This window comes from Pteropus alecto, unplaced genomic scaffold (assembly GCF_000325575.1).
Source record: "Pteropus alecto unplaced genomic scaffold, ASM32557v1 scaffold79, whole genome shotgun sequence".
Taxonomy (NCBI): domain Eukaryota; kingdom Metazoa; phylum Chordata; class Mammalia; order Chiroptera; family Pteropodidae; genus Pteropus; species Pteropus alecto.
This window is the reverse complement of record NW_006494612.1, coordinates 11,918,912-11,937,139: the sequence shown is the minus strand read 5'-3', so window position 1 is coordinate 11,937,139 and position 18,228 is coordinate 11,918,912. Positions and strand designations below refer to the sequence as shown.

Genomic DNA, 18,228 nt, shown 5'->3' with positions numbered 1-18,228 from the left:
GGAAACAACAGAAAAAATATTTCAAAAACACGGAGTAACTTCTCTTAGAATTCAATATGGGATACTACTGTTACCTTTCAGAATTCTCATTCTTATAAAATAGGTTGGCAAAGTATTTCTTCCTTTTAATTACTGAATTTTATGGGCCCTTATCTTCATATTTAAGTAGGCAGTAGGTGGTTCTCAATCCTTTTTCCACTCAGTCACTCCCCTTGGTGAGTTTGTGGCCATTAGAATGGGGTAGAGGAATGAATGTGTAGTTTTTAAAAAGCCCACTTGGTGATTATTATACTACTTCCTACCCCTACATCAAATTGAGAATGGCTGCCATAGTGATCAAAAGTTGTTAATGGGAGTGTAATATCCCCTTGTTTATTGGGTAGAAAGATGGTTAAGCACAATTAGCCTCAGAGAACGCTAGGGAAATTTGAGGTGATGTGTTTTTAGAAGTGCCCGATCTGCTGGGAACACAGGAGCTAAGAACAGTACTGTAGACCTGGGAGTGGAGTCAAAGGCTCCTGAGTTATATCCATTCCATCCTAGGTGTACCTGAAACAGCAGGACACCATAGGGGCTTGGGGGGATGGTGTCAGTGGCATGTGAGTAATCTCAGTAGGTGCTATAAAAGTCCCCCATAATTTGTAAGGTATGAGCCCCAGTTGAAGACAGAATGAAATTTGTAGAGGTGTATAATCTCCTGACAGACTGACTGAAGAACTGGGAGATTATATCTTTTCTCCAGCTTTCAATCAACCACCAGATTCTCTTGCCATGTCTGATCTCCTAAATAGCTCTTCAATCAGGTGACATCTCTCCTCACCAAGGTTTGTGTTAGGAACCTCAAAGCTGTTTCCTGAGTTATTTCAATGCCTTTTGACTTTTTTATAGTCTCACCCAATCCCATATATCCTCCACAGTGCAACTAGAATTTTAATTTCTAAAATGAAAGTTATATCTGATATATAGAACCTCCTAAGATGTGTAAAACATTGATTGACAGTTCATTATTGCTCAATATATTTTTACATATAAGATATCCAGTTACTGCAAAGATACCTAATATAGAGTTAAAATACAGACAGACAGAATATGTTCTATCATGTTAAATAATTCTCATAGTAGAGATATGTTCAAAATATTATAGGAACCCACATATTGTGGGTCTCCCTAGGCTTCAAATGCTAGTTGGAATAGAGATGATGGTTATAGTAGATTTTAAAAATATATTTTTACATGGTCTTACAGATACAATTTTGGCAGTATTGATCATTATATAGTATGCACCTCTCTGAATTTTCTTTGAGAAGGAAAATAGAAATGGAAAATAGCAATAATACTGACAAATCAGATAGGTATGATAAAAATTATGGTGTATTTTTGGGTATCACAGTTACGACAATTGTCTGTTCATCTGAGAATAGAACATGATGCAATTATCTTTCCAAAGTATACCTTTTCCATAGTGGACACAACTGTTTTTCTAACTTCTCAGCTTAAAAATATTGGTGTTATTTTTAAAATTCTTCTTGGTATCTTATTTCCCATATCCAATCCCTTATTAAGTACTAAGGGGAGAGATGCAAGGGAAAAAAAAGGTAACCATTGTAATAAGATAAAGGGTAACAGATATCTTTTTTTATACATATTTTTAAAGTTTCTACAATCAACAAAGATTACTTTAGTAATCAGAAAACACATAGAACATATGATTTTTTTAAAATATAGTTTTAGATAACGATATGACAGAAGGAGGATATTCCAAGGATATTACAGGGAGAACACAAGTATTGGCAAAGGCGCAGAAGAAAAAAAAACATAATTAGTTATGAAGTATTTATGTATTTCCCTAATCCAGATTTTTGAAGTATAAATATTTTAAAAAACAGCAATTGGCTTTATTGTATTCGAGAAGATAGTTTGTTTGAGTTGAGTATGAAAGTACAGAAAAATCTTTCTTATTGCAGCTTTGAATTTTTTCCACCCTCATTACTATATTCATTGTGGTGTCTTATGCATCTCCATCTGTGCATGAGGATGGCAGGCTGTCTGGGCCCTCTTGCCATTGTTGTAGACTACTCCACATTCTTTCTCCACTCCTATTCTGCTTCCTGCTACTCCAAGGTACAGTCACCAAGGACAGAAGTCTTCTGTTTTAAGTCACTGTACCACTGTTGCTTTTTGGGTTATTCCTCTACTGGAGAAGTAGGGCTTGGCAGGGAATGGCATAATGCCGGAGTGGCTTTTAAGGGGTCTGCACGTGACCTGAGCCAGAGCCAGCCCCAGCAGATGCTTGTGTATGTGGCTCAACAGTTAGGAGGAGGGACAACTAGAAGAAAATAAGTTTTTTAAAAAAGTCTTGTTCCTCTTAGGGTTTCTTTCCTTGTTATAACTAGAAGAGAAGAACAAAAAAGCACAGGGTTTTGAGAAACTGATAGACAGTTATAGCATTGTGTTTTGGTGGATGGAAGAGAAGAACAAGCCTTTTTCTCTTATTATCTTTTTAGCAGTATTGCAGGGGTTTCCCAGCTTCTTTGTAATTAGCTATTTTTCTTTTGCATAGGTCTTTGATATCACCATAGAACCATGAAGTGGATGAATAGTTGAAGGAAGGAATGTCATTTCTGGTTTCACTTCTCTTCCACCTGAGGATATAAGAAATCCTAGGAGTGGATGGAGGAGCAGGAATTGGTTGGAGAACCTATGTGGCTCTGAGAGCAAGCCGAGGTTGTTGCAATATTCCAAATTAGAAAAGATCCCAGAATTGTGGTCCTTGTCAATCTCTTTTTTTGTCTCAACATGCGTGATGGATGCTGTTCACCTACGTAATATACTTCTGGGTACAGAGCCAGGTTCAGATCAACCTTATAAAATTTTGAGAGAATATAAAGCACTGTAATTTCTAATCACCACATACATTAATGATATCAGTAGCTATCATTCTCTAGAAATTGCAACATAGATGAAATAAACTAAGAATTATATGTAGTTGCCACAGTATTGACTGTAAGGCTTTCTTTTTCTTTACACTTGCAAACTTCACACTCTTAACAGTTAATATTAAATTATTTGGGGCATACAAGACATATCTCTGGAACCTATATAAATGGAATTGTTTTATTAATTTCTTTCTCAGGTTCTTGGTTGCTGGTTCACAACTGATTTTGTGTGTTAACCTTGTATTCTGCAAATTTGCTGAATTCATTTATTAGCTCTAATAGTTTTTTGTGGGTTCTTTGGGATTTTCAACATATAGAGATAATGATAGTTTTATTTCTTCCTTTCTAATTTAGATGCTTCATATTTCTTTTTCTTGCCTAATCTCTCTCTAGCTAGGACTTCTAGTACAATGTTGAATAGCAGTGATGAAAATGGACTTCCCTGAGGCTTTTTAATTTTTTTGATCATTCCATAAGAACCAACTTTTGGTTTCATTGATTCTATTTTTGGTTCTCTATTTAATTAATCTTCCCTCTAATCTTTATTATTTCCTTTATTTTGCTAACTTTGGGTTTAGTTTCTTCTTCCTACTCTGGTCTTTGAGATGCAAATTTGGATTATGGATTTGAAATATTTTTTTATGTAGCAGCTACTTATTTCTACGATTATAGTGGGTAAACTGTTATAGATAATACAGTATGTAAATGAATGGTTATAGCTGTGTTTATTTATAAAAACAAGCTGTAGACCTAGTTTGCCAACCCATTTTAGCTGCATCCCAAAAGTTTTGATATTTGTTTTCATTTTTATCCAGTAACTTCCTTTCTACTCATTCTTCTTCTAGCTTCTGCTGGTTATCACCTGTGCTTTGGAGGTGGGGGCAGGACTGTAGGGTGGAGTGGGGAAACAGGGTTTGTTACCCTCCCTCCTGTAGCTTAGGGCTTTTGTTCTTCAGGTGAGAAGGATCTGAGTGAGGTTTGTGCTTTTTCTGCCTTGGCCGGCCTGTCTCACTGAGGGAAACTTTCTCTGCTCTCCTCCAATCTGCAGTCTTCCTGGTGGTCACTCACTATAAGTCATGGCAGAGACTGAGTAGGCACACTCCCTGTATTTGCAGGTCCCATGGGTTCTGTATTCTTACACTTGCCCACTGTTGTGACTTTGTTAAATTAACGTTTGTTAAGGAAGAGCCCTGGAGTGTCTGATGGTGAGCCTCAGTTCAACAAAAGACTGCAAGGGAAAGTTAAAGAGAAGTCATTACTCACAGTTCCTAGAGGAGAGGTACCTGTCACACCTTGAGGGAGTCTCTCAGGGAGGCCAAGGCAGGGTACAGGCAGCGATAGCAGGGCTCGTCCTGGGGCACCTGCTTTTATTAAGTAAGGTCTGTGAGTAGGGTGTTTAGGGGTTCCTGGGCTAAGGCTAGACGGTTAGTTCAAATCAAAAAGAGCTGGGTTTGAGTGAGTGTGGGGATTTATCTCAGGGATGCACAAGGGGAAGGCTTTGGGAGGCGAGGGAGGATGCTTATCACAAGGGGGCTCGGGTAGTCATGATAGGAGCTTGCATTCGTTTGAGACTCTTTGGGCCGTTATCTAGGACATAAGCACTCAGTTGGAGACCACTGCAGGCCTCTTGACCATGGAAAAGTGTGTGTCAGAGCAGCAGTGCTATGGAGTAGTCTCACTAAACTCTCAGCAACCATGTTTACCTTTAACACATTGTTATAAATTTTAGCTGAATTCTTTATTCCCACTTGTATGAGATCTGCATCTTCCTTCTGTGCTCTGCCATAGCTGAGCCAGTGCTTGTGTCCCATCTGTCCTTGGAGGCTTGTCCTAGATTTAAAGCCAGGAGGTTGTGTTGTGATCACAGCTCTCTAATAGGTTTAAGAAAACTCATGACTTTGTAGGTTGTTGGATATTTTTTGTTGTTAGTGTGGAACATTGCTCCTTCCATCTTTCTACATCCTAGGTGGAAAGTAGAAGTCCATCGGGTTTTTTTTTTCCCCTGAATGACAACATCCAAATATCATTGTAAATAGGTCTTTTCTTTGAGTGGTTTGGTTTCTCCAGAAGATTCTTTAATCTTCCACCTGGGACCTATAAGCCTGACTCCTGGCATTTAGAATCTGGGCAGGCGAGGGGAAGTGGGGACTCATATTTTTTTTTAATAGACTTTATATTTTAGAGCAGTTTTAGGTTCACAGAAAAATTGAGCAGATAGTACAAATTTCCTATTAGCCCTCTCCCAAAGAGACACAGCTTCTTCCACTATGACCATCCTGTGCCAGAGTGGAACATTCGTTACATTGATGAACCCACTGACTGACACATCATAATCACCCAAAGTATGTAGTTTACATTAGAGTTCACTCTCGGTGTTGTACAGTCTCTGGATTTTTACAAATGTGTAATGACATACATTTACCATTATAGTACCATACAGAGTAATTTCGCTGACCTAAAACTCCTCTGTGCTCCTCTCGTTCATCCTTCCCTTCTCTTTGGCAACTGCTAATCATTGTACTGTCTCCATAGTTTTGCCTTTTCAATAATGTCATATGCCTACAATTTATATCCTTTTTCAGATCAGCTTCTTAATAATATGTAGTTAAGCTTCCTCCTTGTCTTTGCATGGTTTGATAGCTCATTTCCTTTTAGCACTGAGTAGTATTCTGTTGTCGACACACCACAGTTTATCCATTCATCTACTGAAGGACTTCTTGGTTGCTTTTAAATTTTGGCAATTATGAATAAAGCTGCTATAACTATCCACTTGCAAGTTTTCGTGTGGACATAAGTTATTAACTCATTTGGTTAAAAATGAAAGAGCATTATTCTGGATCATCTGGTAGAGTGTGTATAGTGTTTTAAGAAACTGCTAAACTGTTTTATAAAGTGGCTGAACCATTTTGCGTTTCCTCCAGCAATGAACGAGAGTTCCTGTTGCTCCACATCTTGTCAGCATTTGATGTCAGTGTTTTGGATTTGGCCATTCTGATAGGTGTGTAGTGGTATCTCATACTTAATTTGCATTTCCGCAGTGATATATCTTGTCATATGCTTTTTTACCATCTGCATATCTTCTTTGTTGAGGTATCTGTTTGACTCTTTTGCCCATTTTTAATCAGGTTATTCATTTTCTTGTTGAATTTTAAGAGTCCTTTGTATATTTTGGATAATAGTCCTTTATTAGATGTGTCTCTTGCAAATATTTTCTCCAGTCTGTGGCCTGTTAGATTCTTCACTGAATCTTCTGCTCTTAGTCCCTCTTTTCATCCCTGTCTTCCTCTGTGCCTACTGTCCCCAAGCTTGGAGCTCTTCCAGCTCTCTTTCCTTAATTCACTGCCAGTCCGATTTTTTACATGCAAAGCAGGAGGAGCAACCTCTCTGTCTGCGTGATCCACCTGATGGCCTGGGGGCTTGACTGCTCTGGGCAAACTTGGAAACAATGTCAGTGGAGCCAGATCTCACCGTGGGCCTTCCAGCGCCCTGCTCAGCAAACCGCCTCGCTTAGCAGTGGCATTTCTCCCTCTTAACACTTAGGTTTTACAGCTTCCACTCTTGACAAATCCTTTACTCTTTCTACATTTACAGTCTCTACACCCTCTAAACTATCTGGCTTGAACTCTTCACTTCTGCAAGGATTCAATTTAGACATGTTCCTGCTCCTTCCTGCTCTAGACCATATGGTCTCTTCTGTTGTGAGCAAGAGGTTCAGGCAATTTTTTGTAGAGTTGGGAATTGACTATGTTCTACTTTAAACATAAAACACTTTACTCATCCACTCCTCCTAAGGGCTTCATAGCACTCATGATTCATAATAGTGCTTAATTTTCAAGAATGCATCTTTATTTTATATTACCACTAAGGGGGAAAAAAGGCTATCAAACTATGATACTTGATTGTAAGAGGCATCCTGATTTAAGAGATGTTTAAACATGAAAAAATGTGTCTCATAATCATTGTCTAGCACTATTAAGATCATACAAACACAAAAGTATGTTTAGATTCTAAGTCTCCTAATTACCAGACACCCATTTCCTAATTAAATTGCAGGGACAAGATTTATCACCAAGAACGTTTTAAACTTTAACTGGCTTTCCCTGGCATTGACCCTTCTCTCTGTTCAAAGTTATCTGACCACACCGGCCACTAAAATCATTTCTGTCTTGTGCCTAAACTCAGGTTGCTTTCCTCACAATTCTCTAGAATACACTTTGTCCTTTTAAGCCTATTTACTGTGGTCTCCATCCAGGCTCCTCCACTGAAAACACCTTGTGCTCTAGAATCTGGACAGCATTCTATACGCTACAGCTTGGCGCTTAACATGTATTATCTAAAATTGTCTGCCATTATTTTGTGTATATTTTGTTTTAATCAATTCTATTTAAGTAAGATTAAGAACATTTATACTTTTCTTTGCCAGAACGCATATAAAAAAGTACTGAGCACATGGTAAGGCATTCACTGAAAGTTTGTCGATTGTTTGATTTTTTGTTATAGTTGTTAAAAGTTTGGTAGCACAGATCCCATTGCATGGACCCTAAATAATAAGCCTTATAAGAAGACTTCTGTTTGCTGTTTTAGAAGTCAAGTTAAATCTTCTGGGGAAACAGATGTATTTATTATATATTACCATAGAAGATAATACCTCTAATGTTCTTAGACTTTATAAATATTTTTCAGAAGACTTTTTCAACAATAATTATAGAACCTCAGAGAGAGCAAACATATCTTTAAAGGTAATTCTCAAAGCAATTGGATTTTAAAGCCCTTTTTAAATTAGGGTTTTATAGTGCCCTTGGCTTACATAAATCCAAATGAGCTTTTTTCTTGTTAACTGCCTTGTAAATGTTTCTTTTCAATGTAAGTCTATTGCTGGAATTAATTTGATTACATAATGTATGAAGAACAGCCTTTGTGTTTTATTTTTGTTTCTAATTTAAAACAAAAGATACTGGACCAAGAAATGAAAAAAAAAAAAGGAAGTAGTTCATTGCCAGGACTAAATTGCTCTGTATGGGTAGCATCTGTTCCCCTCCTACCCACCTTAAACTCCATCTCTTCAGTGCATCTCTCCAGTAGATCCAATTCTACAATCATTAACGACAAACGAATATATGGCTGAGTATTTTGTGGGTATACGGCTTAAGAGGGTTGAGATCTCATATCATTTTATAAAAGAGTGTTAAAATCCTCTCCATAGTCATGAACAGTTCAAGCCTGGGCTTTGGCTTACAAACCTCACCCAAGAAAGCAAAGGACAATTTCATCACCTCTACAAGAAAAACAGTTTTAAACACATTTTATTAACATGCCCTTATATAGTAAGGATATTACTAACATACAGGCTCCAAAAGGCAAACCATTTCATAGAAACATTAGATTCCCTAAGTAAGCTATTTAGAATTCATCAGTAATATTTGATATTTTGTGAACATTTTATTTATAAAGCTGGTCTGGGAGTGCTGTTGAATATAAATTGAAGTATAGAGCTATGGTCTGTGTTACTGCGCTAGATCAGATAAAATAGACCCTACATGAAAGAGGTTAATAACCCACTAGAAGTTTGAGAGACTTTTTTCAATATTCTTTACCTTTGGTGCCTTAAGACCCAAGTAATGTTCTGGCGACTAGCTCGACTGGAAGAACTGAGGGTTTAATAATAAAAACAGAATTATAAAAACATAGTCTTCTCTTATTTAAAATGTGCCAGATCTTTCTTAAAAAATTATTGCATCTGAGATTACTCCTTGACTACTTTGTAAGTTCCCTTGTGTCTCAGTGTAGAGTATATATACTCTAAGGGTGTTTTCTCCCCATCCCACACACTGTTGGCCTATATTTCTATCTGACATTGATGAGAAAGGGAAAGTGAACAAGTATCCAGAATTTTTAAATATGCAAAAAATAAAGATTGAGACTCACAGGAAAAGCATCACCTGGAGGAGCAGTGATGAGAAGGGTCTGCTCGTGGTTGCTGTGTGGTTCAGTCTATTTTGAGTCAGAGTCAGATGTACTGGGAAGGCTGAGGCTGGCCTCACTTGGTTTATAGCATCATTTTATGGACAATGGAAAGAAGCTGCTGATGGCTCTTGTGCTCTAAGGAGGTGATCTCATCTTCCTCTTACGGAGGAGCATGAAGCAGTCAGACAGGAGTTACCCACTCCCCCTCTCTACTTCGTATCTCAGTCTTTATCTTCACTCTCTTGGGAGGAATTTTTCTCTGCCCTCAGCCAACACCAGTCTTTCCACCCGTGTCAGGCAGTCCTGGCCTCAGACTTTCTCCATGACTTTGGTGTAATAATGATCCCTTCCCTGGATTGTACTTTCAGTCCCTCTTTTTAAAAAACTCTCTCTGGGCTCTGCGGCCTCCTCAGCCATCATCCTAGTTCCCTAGGTATTTCCCTCCTTTTACCAACCATTTCTTGGGGTTTTTCTCTACCAGCTAACTGCCTCCATTCACTCAACATCCACTCATCCACTTTTACCACTTTCCTCTAGCTTCTGCCTTCAACACTCTACTGAATGTGCTCTCTCAAAGATTACTTCTGACATTTAGATTCTGAATGCAGGGGCTTCAAGTTTCCATTTTTCTTGATCGTTGCTCAGCCTCCAGTGCTATCCATGGCCTATCTGTCACATCCTGGACCTCAGTGTCCTGCCTCCACTACACTCTTACTCACCTCTGTCAGCACATTGCCTCCCTTTGTGTGTCCTGGTCCTCAGTCTTTTCATTCTTTCTCAGTAATTTCTTCCTTTTGGATCTTGTTCAGCCCAGCAGCGATGAGCATATCTGTAGTATGGGCCGTGCCCACCTTTCTAGTTCCAGAGCCCATCTTCCCCTCACCGAATCCTGTGTTTTCTCATCTTTATGGCTTTTGCTCTTTCTGTCCCTTTAGCCTGGAAATCTCTCTGTATACTTTCTCCCTTAAAATTTGATTAAATTAAGAGATTCTGATTGAGATAAGCTTTTTACCTAAAATAAAGGAAAACTCATACATCCTCTGCAAAGATTAATTTTGTATTTCATCTCCTTTCTAAGACTTATCAAAATTTTACTTTGACTAATTGAGTAAATATTTCTTTAAGGTCAGTCTCCACTAAGCTGCATACACATATCCAGTTCACTGCTCTGCTTTCTGTGCCAGTTACAGGTCTTGACAGTAGTAAGTGTGCAGTAACTTTTTGTTGAAGGAAAGAATGAATGAAGTAGGACTTGCCCATTAAAGATTTGCTAGTAAGCTATCAAATTTTATCTATGTAACTGGATTTTTTACATTTTCCTCAAAATATATGTTCTTTTCCATAAGTATAATGATTAATATTCAATATTCTTTAAAAAGTTTAAATATGATTTTTTAAAAATAAGTTTTATTTCAGCAGGTGATTTTTAGAGAAACTTGCAGGCTGTCAGTTGGTAATTAAATACTTCTTTAATGTTTTGTTTTCATTTTCATTGTTATATGTTTTGAACACTAAGGCATTTTGAGTATTGATTCATTCTTTTATCACTGTTAATGTTAACCTTTTAAAAGGGTTTAATGTTTTCTGACTATAACAGTAACATACATTCATTATAAAAGGTTTAGAAATACTGAATATCCCCAGTTAAAATTTGATATATTTCTTTACACACCTTTACATATGCATCTGCACACACATGCACACTCACTTTTTTCCCTCTAGAAGACATTACATTGTATGAATGTACCATCCTTTTTTCAACAATTCCCTTACCTTAGCAGCGTTAAACCTGTTGGTATAATATACAACAATTGAGATACACTTAAAACATTTTAAGCTAGTTTATCACGTACGTTTCAGTGAATGTACTTCATTATTAATGACTTAGATTTTAGTGGGATATATATATCCCCACTATGCCTATATATATCTATACCTATGTCTATATCTATGTATAGATTGATATATATCTACGTATCGATATATATCTACAAATCGATCTGTAGATATATATCGATACGTAGATATATATTGATCTATCTATCTATATATATATATCTCCACTATAGTAGCGTGATCTACCATAACAAAATACCATAGACATTCTCTCTGTGCCTTCACATGGGAAAGAGAGGAAGCAAGCTCTCTGGTGTCTCCTTGTATAAATGCACTATTCCCATCACAAAGGCTCCACCCTTATAACTATGCCTAACCGTAATTCTCTCTCAAAGGCCTCATCTCCAAATACTATCATATTGGGGATTAGGACTTCAGCATATGAATTGGGGAGTGGGGTTGGGGAGGAGACACAGTTTGGTCCATAGCAAACAACAATGAGAACTGTTTCAGAAACTGTTTTTACCTAAGTGGCATTTTAAAAACTAAGATGTAGAATTTTTCTCATTTTATCTGTGGGTAAGATTATCCGAAAATTTTCATAGAAAAAGTAAAAATTATTCACTACTGTTTATTCACCCTGAATTTATAACTAAATTATGCATTATTGGAATAAAGTGGAACTGTGAAATTGCATGAAATTGCCAAAATGATTGTCCTATCCTGTTCCATGATGTTCATAGTTCCAGAAAAACTGTAAATGGCTCCGGGTGTCTTTTAAAATAGTTCATGAAAAGAGATGTTAGTGAGTTTTCTTTTCCTACATGGAAAATAATAGTCAATTTTATGAATGATTATGATCACTTACTGAAGTTTCTTTTACAGTCTCATTCTCTCCATAAATAAATGATACAACTGATAAGGAAGCCTTACCATCTTATAGTGCTTTATATTTCTCAAAAAAATCTTTATATAACATTATTCTAAAAATGTCAAAGGTAGGTTGATCATATAACAACGATGTTACTGGAGTAGAATAAATATGATCTTTATTTAACATTGAGAAACTTGAAGCTTGGAGAAATTATTCACCAGTTTAAAATCCAGTTTAGGTCACTTCTGCTACTTGAGGTCATATCTTCTGTGTGTTCAAAGAACAGAACATTTATATTACCTTAGACTAAGAAGTAGTAATTATTCAGAAAAAGATACTAATTAATGATTACCAATTTTTGTCTGATAAGGTCAGAACAGAAGTCTGCTATTATAATGGGCAAGCAGCTGTAGGCCATACAGGAGTCTCCCCTTATCTGTGGTTTTGCTTTCTGAAATTTCAGTTACCTGTGGTCAACCATGACCCAAAAATATTAAATGGGAAATTATGGAAATAAATAGTTTGTAAGTTTTAAATTGCCCACTGTTCTGAGTAGCATGATGAAATCGCGTCATCCCACTCGTACTGCCCGAGATGTGAATCATCCCTTTGTCCAGTGTAGCCATGCCATACATATAGTACAACAAGATATTTTGAGAGACTGTATTCACATGACTTTTATTACAGTATATTGTTATTGTTCTATTTTATTATTAGTTATTGTTGTTAAACTCTTACTGTGCCTAATTCATAAATTAAACTTTATCATAGGAATGTATAGGAAAAAATATTGTGTGTATAGGATTCTGGACTATCCATGGTTTCAGGCATTCACTGGGGAGTCTTGGAATGTATTTCTTGCAGATAAGGGGAACTACTATACATAAATGAATGGGCATAGCTGTGCTCCAATAAAGCTTTATTTCAGAGACAAATCAGAAGCTATATTATTTTACCTGCAGGCTGTAGTTTGCTGACCCCTTGATTAGAATATAAAGTGAAATAGAACTCCTCACCATAATATTTCCCTATTATTTATTGATGTTTTATTTACTTAGTCTGTTCTTTCTAACTTAATGCTGTAATTCCTACCTCTGTCTCTTTTAATTTCACCTTTTATTCACACCTTTGTGTGCTAATGTGCTTTTATAGCTTCAGCTACTTTTCCAGGCTCTTTAACATCCTCCTACAGCTTTCCAACCTGTTGTCAGGATCCCCAAATTTAATCATTCTAACAGAGTTTCAGGAATGAGTGGTGGTAAGGAAATGGAAGTACCAGACATAAAGAAAAGATAGATTCCCATGGGTTTATGTGGCCCTGTAGGACTTACTAAAGAATACAGGACTTGAGCTGACTCTTCAAAGGCTAGAGAAGAGTATTTCTATAAATCATTGACAAAGGGAAGCTCACATATTGTTTCCCTCTCCTGTTTCATCCCCAGTTATATGCAATTCCATAATGAACTGTTTTTTTAAGGTCATTACCTGGAGCAGAGTGCTAAAGATGTGACTTGTGTTTAACCCATATCTTTGGGTTATTTCTTTTTCTTCCATGTGTTTAGCAAGATATATAGGGGATGCATACAGACCTGCCCTGGGAACTGAGACCTGTGGAGTAGACCAGCTCTGCTCTAGGCATTCCGGCAAATGGACTTCTCTCTGGCTAGCTGGCCTGTTTTTCCTTAGTGCTCCTTCCAGTCTTTTCTGGCCATCAGCATGGTAGGCAGGTGTGACCCTGGGGGAAGGGAATAGGAAGCCTTACAACTTTCCTGGATTTACTGGGTAACTTTAAGCCTAAATGTATAAATGAAAAGATTACTCCATGAGGATCTCATTTAGCTCATTGGAGACATAACTTGGGGTTTGGAATTAGGGTTATTGAAAAAAGAAAAAGACTGTAAAAGCATTTATTTCCCTTCTGTGCATATATTTTTTCTGTGGACTTTGCAGGAGAAGGGAGAGCCGTGTCAAGACAGATGAGGTCCTCTCATCTCAATCTTTTTACCTCCAGTGCAGTTAACATCTCACAAAATAGTTACAACAGAACAAGTGAGGATATGGACAAGGGTCTGGGTATGGAAGACAAAGCCCTGTGTGAAGAGAATGAAGCTCCAGCAGAGAGCTAGGCCTTCAGTGTGCCTTCCTTCTGCAAGTGCAGCGGAAGGCCTAGCAGGTGACAGCCGAGATTTAGCAGTAAGATCTGGAACTACCGGGATATGTGAAAAGCCAAGTAGTCTGTCTTAATTACCTCAGGTTACATGAACAAGTTCTCTACAAAAATGGCAATACTTTTACATCTTAATTGTAGCTTCTGGTATTTGGTGCCAGAACTCATTTCGAAAGCCAGAGTAAGATCCCATTCAAATGAGCAAAACTCTAGGACACTGATTTTTAGCTTCTGGATTATCATTCAGTTCTTTCTACTTCAGAAGAAAGTGGGCATATCTCTAGGCCTTAAGTCGTGGTCGTGAATATTGCTCTGTTTAACCGCAGCGATATATGATGGAGGGTGTTGGGGAACACAGAAGAATGGGAACATATCATCATTTGGAATTAAGGCCTGGGAAATCTCAATGGAATCATTAAAACCCAAGGACTAAAAGGAAAATAAAGACCGGTACCCAGAACACTCAAGCCACCTTGCTTGGAGGCAGAGGAAAATGAGGCAGTGAGTAAAACTACAGCGTTTGGTATATGTGAGCAGAAAAGTAATTGGATTTTGTAAGAAGACCACTTGAGAGAGATGAGGATCAGCTTTAAAAATGGACCACAAGAGAATCAGAAAAGGAAATTTCTAAATTTAAAATATATTGGAGATTAAACAGGTGAAAGAGGTCTTTGGGAAAACTTAGAGCCTAGAGCTTCCACTCATGCAAAGCCTCTCTAATCTCTAGAACACCAGTGTAGGGCCGAGACTTTCTTATAAGGCTTTTCTACTGATCCCCGCAAAGCTAGACCAGGCCACACAGAAAACTCCTTTCGCATAGGCCAGATGGCCTCCTTTGTCTCTCTCTATTCCTCGCTGTTTTGTTTGTAGTAAAACATTCTTAATTTTGAATGCTTGAAACTCCTAATTAAAAAAGTCTTCAAGTGCAAATTTTAAGATTATGCTAAGGTAAAAATTTGCTAAGTAAATCAACCTATGAGTACAAAACAATGCATGAAGTTTCATTATATAATATTTACCAACGCGATATTAAATGCATAGAAAACTGTCAGCTCAGATGAAAGACTTAACCGCAAGTTAGAAAAGAATATGGTCCACTGAATTCTTCTCTCTTCTTCCTTAAAACCATGCAGGTAATATATGCTTTGAACACTAAGAATGATGAGCATGAATCTGCAATTCAAGCCCTCAAAGATGCTCACGAAGAAGAAATCCAACAAATTCTTGCCGAAACAAGAGAAAAAATATTGCAGTATAAAGGCAAAGTAACAGAGGAGTGTGACCTTAAGAGAAAGATTCAAGTTTTAGAGGCATCATTAGAAGAGCACATAAAAATGAAGCAGCAGGCTCTGACAGAATTTGAAGCTTATAAGCACAGAGTCGAGGACATGCAACTTTGTGCAGAAGCCCAGCATGTCCAACGCATAGTAACCATGTCTAGAGAGGTCGAAGAGATTAGAAGGAAATTTGAGGAAAGGTTACGAAGTTTTGGACAACTCCAAATCCAGTTTGAAAAAGACAAACGGTTAGCATTGGAAGATTTGCGAACTGCTCACAGACGGGAGATCCAAGAGCTGTTGAAGTCACAACAGGATCGCAGTGCCTCGGTAAATAAGGGTCAGGAGAAGGCAGAGGAATTGCACAGAATGGAGGTGGAGGCCTTAAACAAAACCCTCGAAGAACTAAGACTGGAACGGAAGAAGCTAATTGAGGATTATGAAGGCAAGTTGAGTAAAGCTCAGTCCTTTTATGAACATGAGCTTGATACTTTGAAAAGATCACAGCTTTTCACAGCGGAGAACCTACAGGCTAGCAAAGAAAAGGAAGCTGATCTTAGAAAAGAATTACAGGGACAAGAGGCAATTTTACGAAAAACCATAGGGAAATTAAAGACAGAGTTACAGATGGTACGGGATGAAGCAGGAAGTCTCCATGACAAATGCCAGAAGCTTCAGATAGCACTTGTTACAGCAGAGAACAATGTTCAGGTGAGAAAAGTATATTATATCCAACACATGGATTTTTTCTCTCAGTTTTTCTTTTTCAGTTAGACAATTTTAACTTTTCTTTTTCTTTTTCCATTTTGTTTTTTCCTACTTTTCCTTTGTAAGAAAATCAATGAATGGGTAATTTTTGCTATTCTGCAGTTATTCTTATTTCCAGCCCAAAAAAGCCTGAAAAAGCTGTTAAAGGTCCAAAAAGAGGAGTTAAAATCATGCTGATTATTTTCTATGAAAAGATTTTATTTAAACAGCATGTTATTATTTTCCATAAGTAGTTTGGGAGAGTTAAAATATTGGGCTTTGGATCTGTTTTTTCCTTTTCCTTCATTAATAATGGTCATAAGTGTCACCGAACAGATTTTAAAACTAGGCAGTCTTAAGTGTGACTCTTGAATAAGAGAAAGCTGTTTGTAATTTAAGTGAATTATTTAGCTTAGCATCATTCTTGCATATCAGTAATGGCTATTTGATCCTTCTTAGGTTCTTCAGAAACAGCTCGATGATGCCAAAGAGGGGGAGATGGCCTTATTAAGCAAGCACAAGGAGGTGGAAAGTGAGCTAGCAGCAGCCAGAGAACGTTTGCAACTGCAAGCTTCAGATCTTGTCCTCAAAGCTAGTATGTCTGACTATAGTTCTTGGTGTATTCCTCAGCTAAAGCCAATACTTAAATCTTAATTCAAGACAAAATTGGTTTTTCTTTAAATTTTTTAAAATTATTTAGACTCTAAATATGTTAAAAGGATAAACTAATCATAAAAGGGACATGATAACTTATTTTTAGAAATATATTTTTATAGGCAAATTAAGAGTTAGCAGTTAGTAAGTCACTAAAAGAAAAATGTAAGGCTCTTTGTCCTTTTAAAACACGCATTTTAAAGTATTTAATGAAATTATATGTAAGTTATAGAATCCTCATTTCATGTGTCTTATTAATAAAGATCATTTTACATACTAAAGCTAAGTTGCCCATCCTGATGTGGCTGTCATGCTTATTTCCTAGTCCTTACTGGAGGATGTGGGTGACCCATGTCAGTTCTGAAGTTACATTTTGCCTGAATGTTTAGTGTGCTGGGTGAAACCATTTGAACTAGTTCTTTGAGAATGTCATGTAATTTGATTGGTTCATCAGTGAATCCAAGATTATACTTTCCCTAAAGAAATAATTTTTCAACTTAGCATGTATGAGATGAGAATCACCAGAAGAGCTTTTGCAACCCCACATGCTGGACCTCAACCTCAGAGCCTGATTCAGTGGGTCTGGGGTGAGCTTCATTTTGCACTGAAGTTCCTAGGTGCTGCTGGTGCTGCTGGTCTGGGGTGCTTTGAGAACTGCCCTAAAACATGCTTTCTGAGACCTTTTTCTCATACTCACTTTTCCTCTCCCTGTCTTTCTCCTCATCTTCCCCTCTTCCTTTTTGTTTCGCTCTTGTTATTTATTCCTCAGCTAAAGCCAACACTTAATTATTTTATTTTTACATAACCTTGCTGTTCTTATCTGTCTCTTACTCCGTCTTTGTTCTTCATCAGGTCTCTTGTCTAAAACAAATTCAGTTTCAGCTAAACTGTTGCCATTTTTACCCCTGTGTATAGATTTCTTCCTCTTTATGTTAGAATTCATGAGAAAAAAATCAAAGTAGTAATTATACATGCAGACCATTAATTTTACTTAGGTATTAAGTACAATTGTGTCATTAAATATAGACTGTTTATACCACAGTGCAACAGATTTTAAATTGAAGGGATTTTCTTTTGGGGGAGTAGGTCATATTGGAATGCTTCAAGCAACTCAAATGACCCAGGAGGTTACAATTAAAGATCTAGAATCAGAGAAATCAAGGGCCAATGAGAAATTATCTCAACTTGAAGAAGAAAGAGCTTTTTTGCAAAGCAAAACCTTGAGTCTGGATGAAGAGCAGAAGCAGCAGATTCTGGAACTGGAGAAGGTAAGAAGCAATGGAGGCTACCCCCTCAGAAAGGAAAGAAAAGAGAAGTTCAGTTTTCCTCCTTTTCAGATTTGATTTAGAGTCTTTATTCCTACTTCAGGGTAACAGTCTATTTCTTAACTCTAGCAATTTTTTCTTTTTATTTCGAGGAAAAAAAGATATTAATCTGGATTGTCCCATATCGTGTATATGTTCAAGATCTTGTTAAAACCAGTTTGAATGTAAAAACTTAAGACATCACAACGTGTTTAAAGTCAGAAATTGAATAAACTTATTTCAGTGGAATGTATGTTTATGGTTAATCAAATTTGTTTTTTTATGAGTGAAACATATCACATATATACCTAGGAAATCTTTATAAAAATAAAGAGGACGACAAGCATCAAGCTCTGAAAATTTATATGCCAATATATTGAATTTCTAGATTAAACAAGTAAGACTTATCATTTGTAGAGTAATTGCTGAATATTTATTCCAATTTTTCAGATATCTACAATACCAAGTG

The 18,228-nt window shown here is 37.1% G+C and overlaps 1 protein-coding gene across 7 annotated transcripts in view; it reads left to right on the top strand.

The window, feature by feature from the left end:
- The window catches only part of FAM184A (family with sequence similarity 184 member A), a 102,748-nt gene that overhangs the window by 22,155 nt on the left and 62,365 nt on the right, over nucleotides 1-18,228 (top strand). For all 7 annotated transcript variants that reach the window (XR_001518163.2, XM_025042437.1, XM_015600137.2 and 4 more), the window contains exons 2-4: nucleotides 14,911-15,765; nucleotides 16,261-16,396; nucleotides 17,542-17,723. Coding sequence is in view for 6 of the 7 variants with exons in the window: in XM_015600137.2 (XP_015455623.1) it covers nucleotides 14,911-15,765; nucleotides 16,261-16,396; nucleotides 17,542-17,723 (1,173 nt within the window). In the remaining variant the exon portion in view is untranslated. The remainder of the gene's footprint in view (nucleotides 1-14,910; nucleotides 15,766-16,260; nucleotides 16,397-17,541; nucleotides 17,724-18,228) is intronic.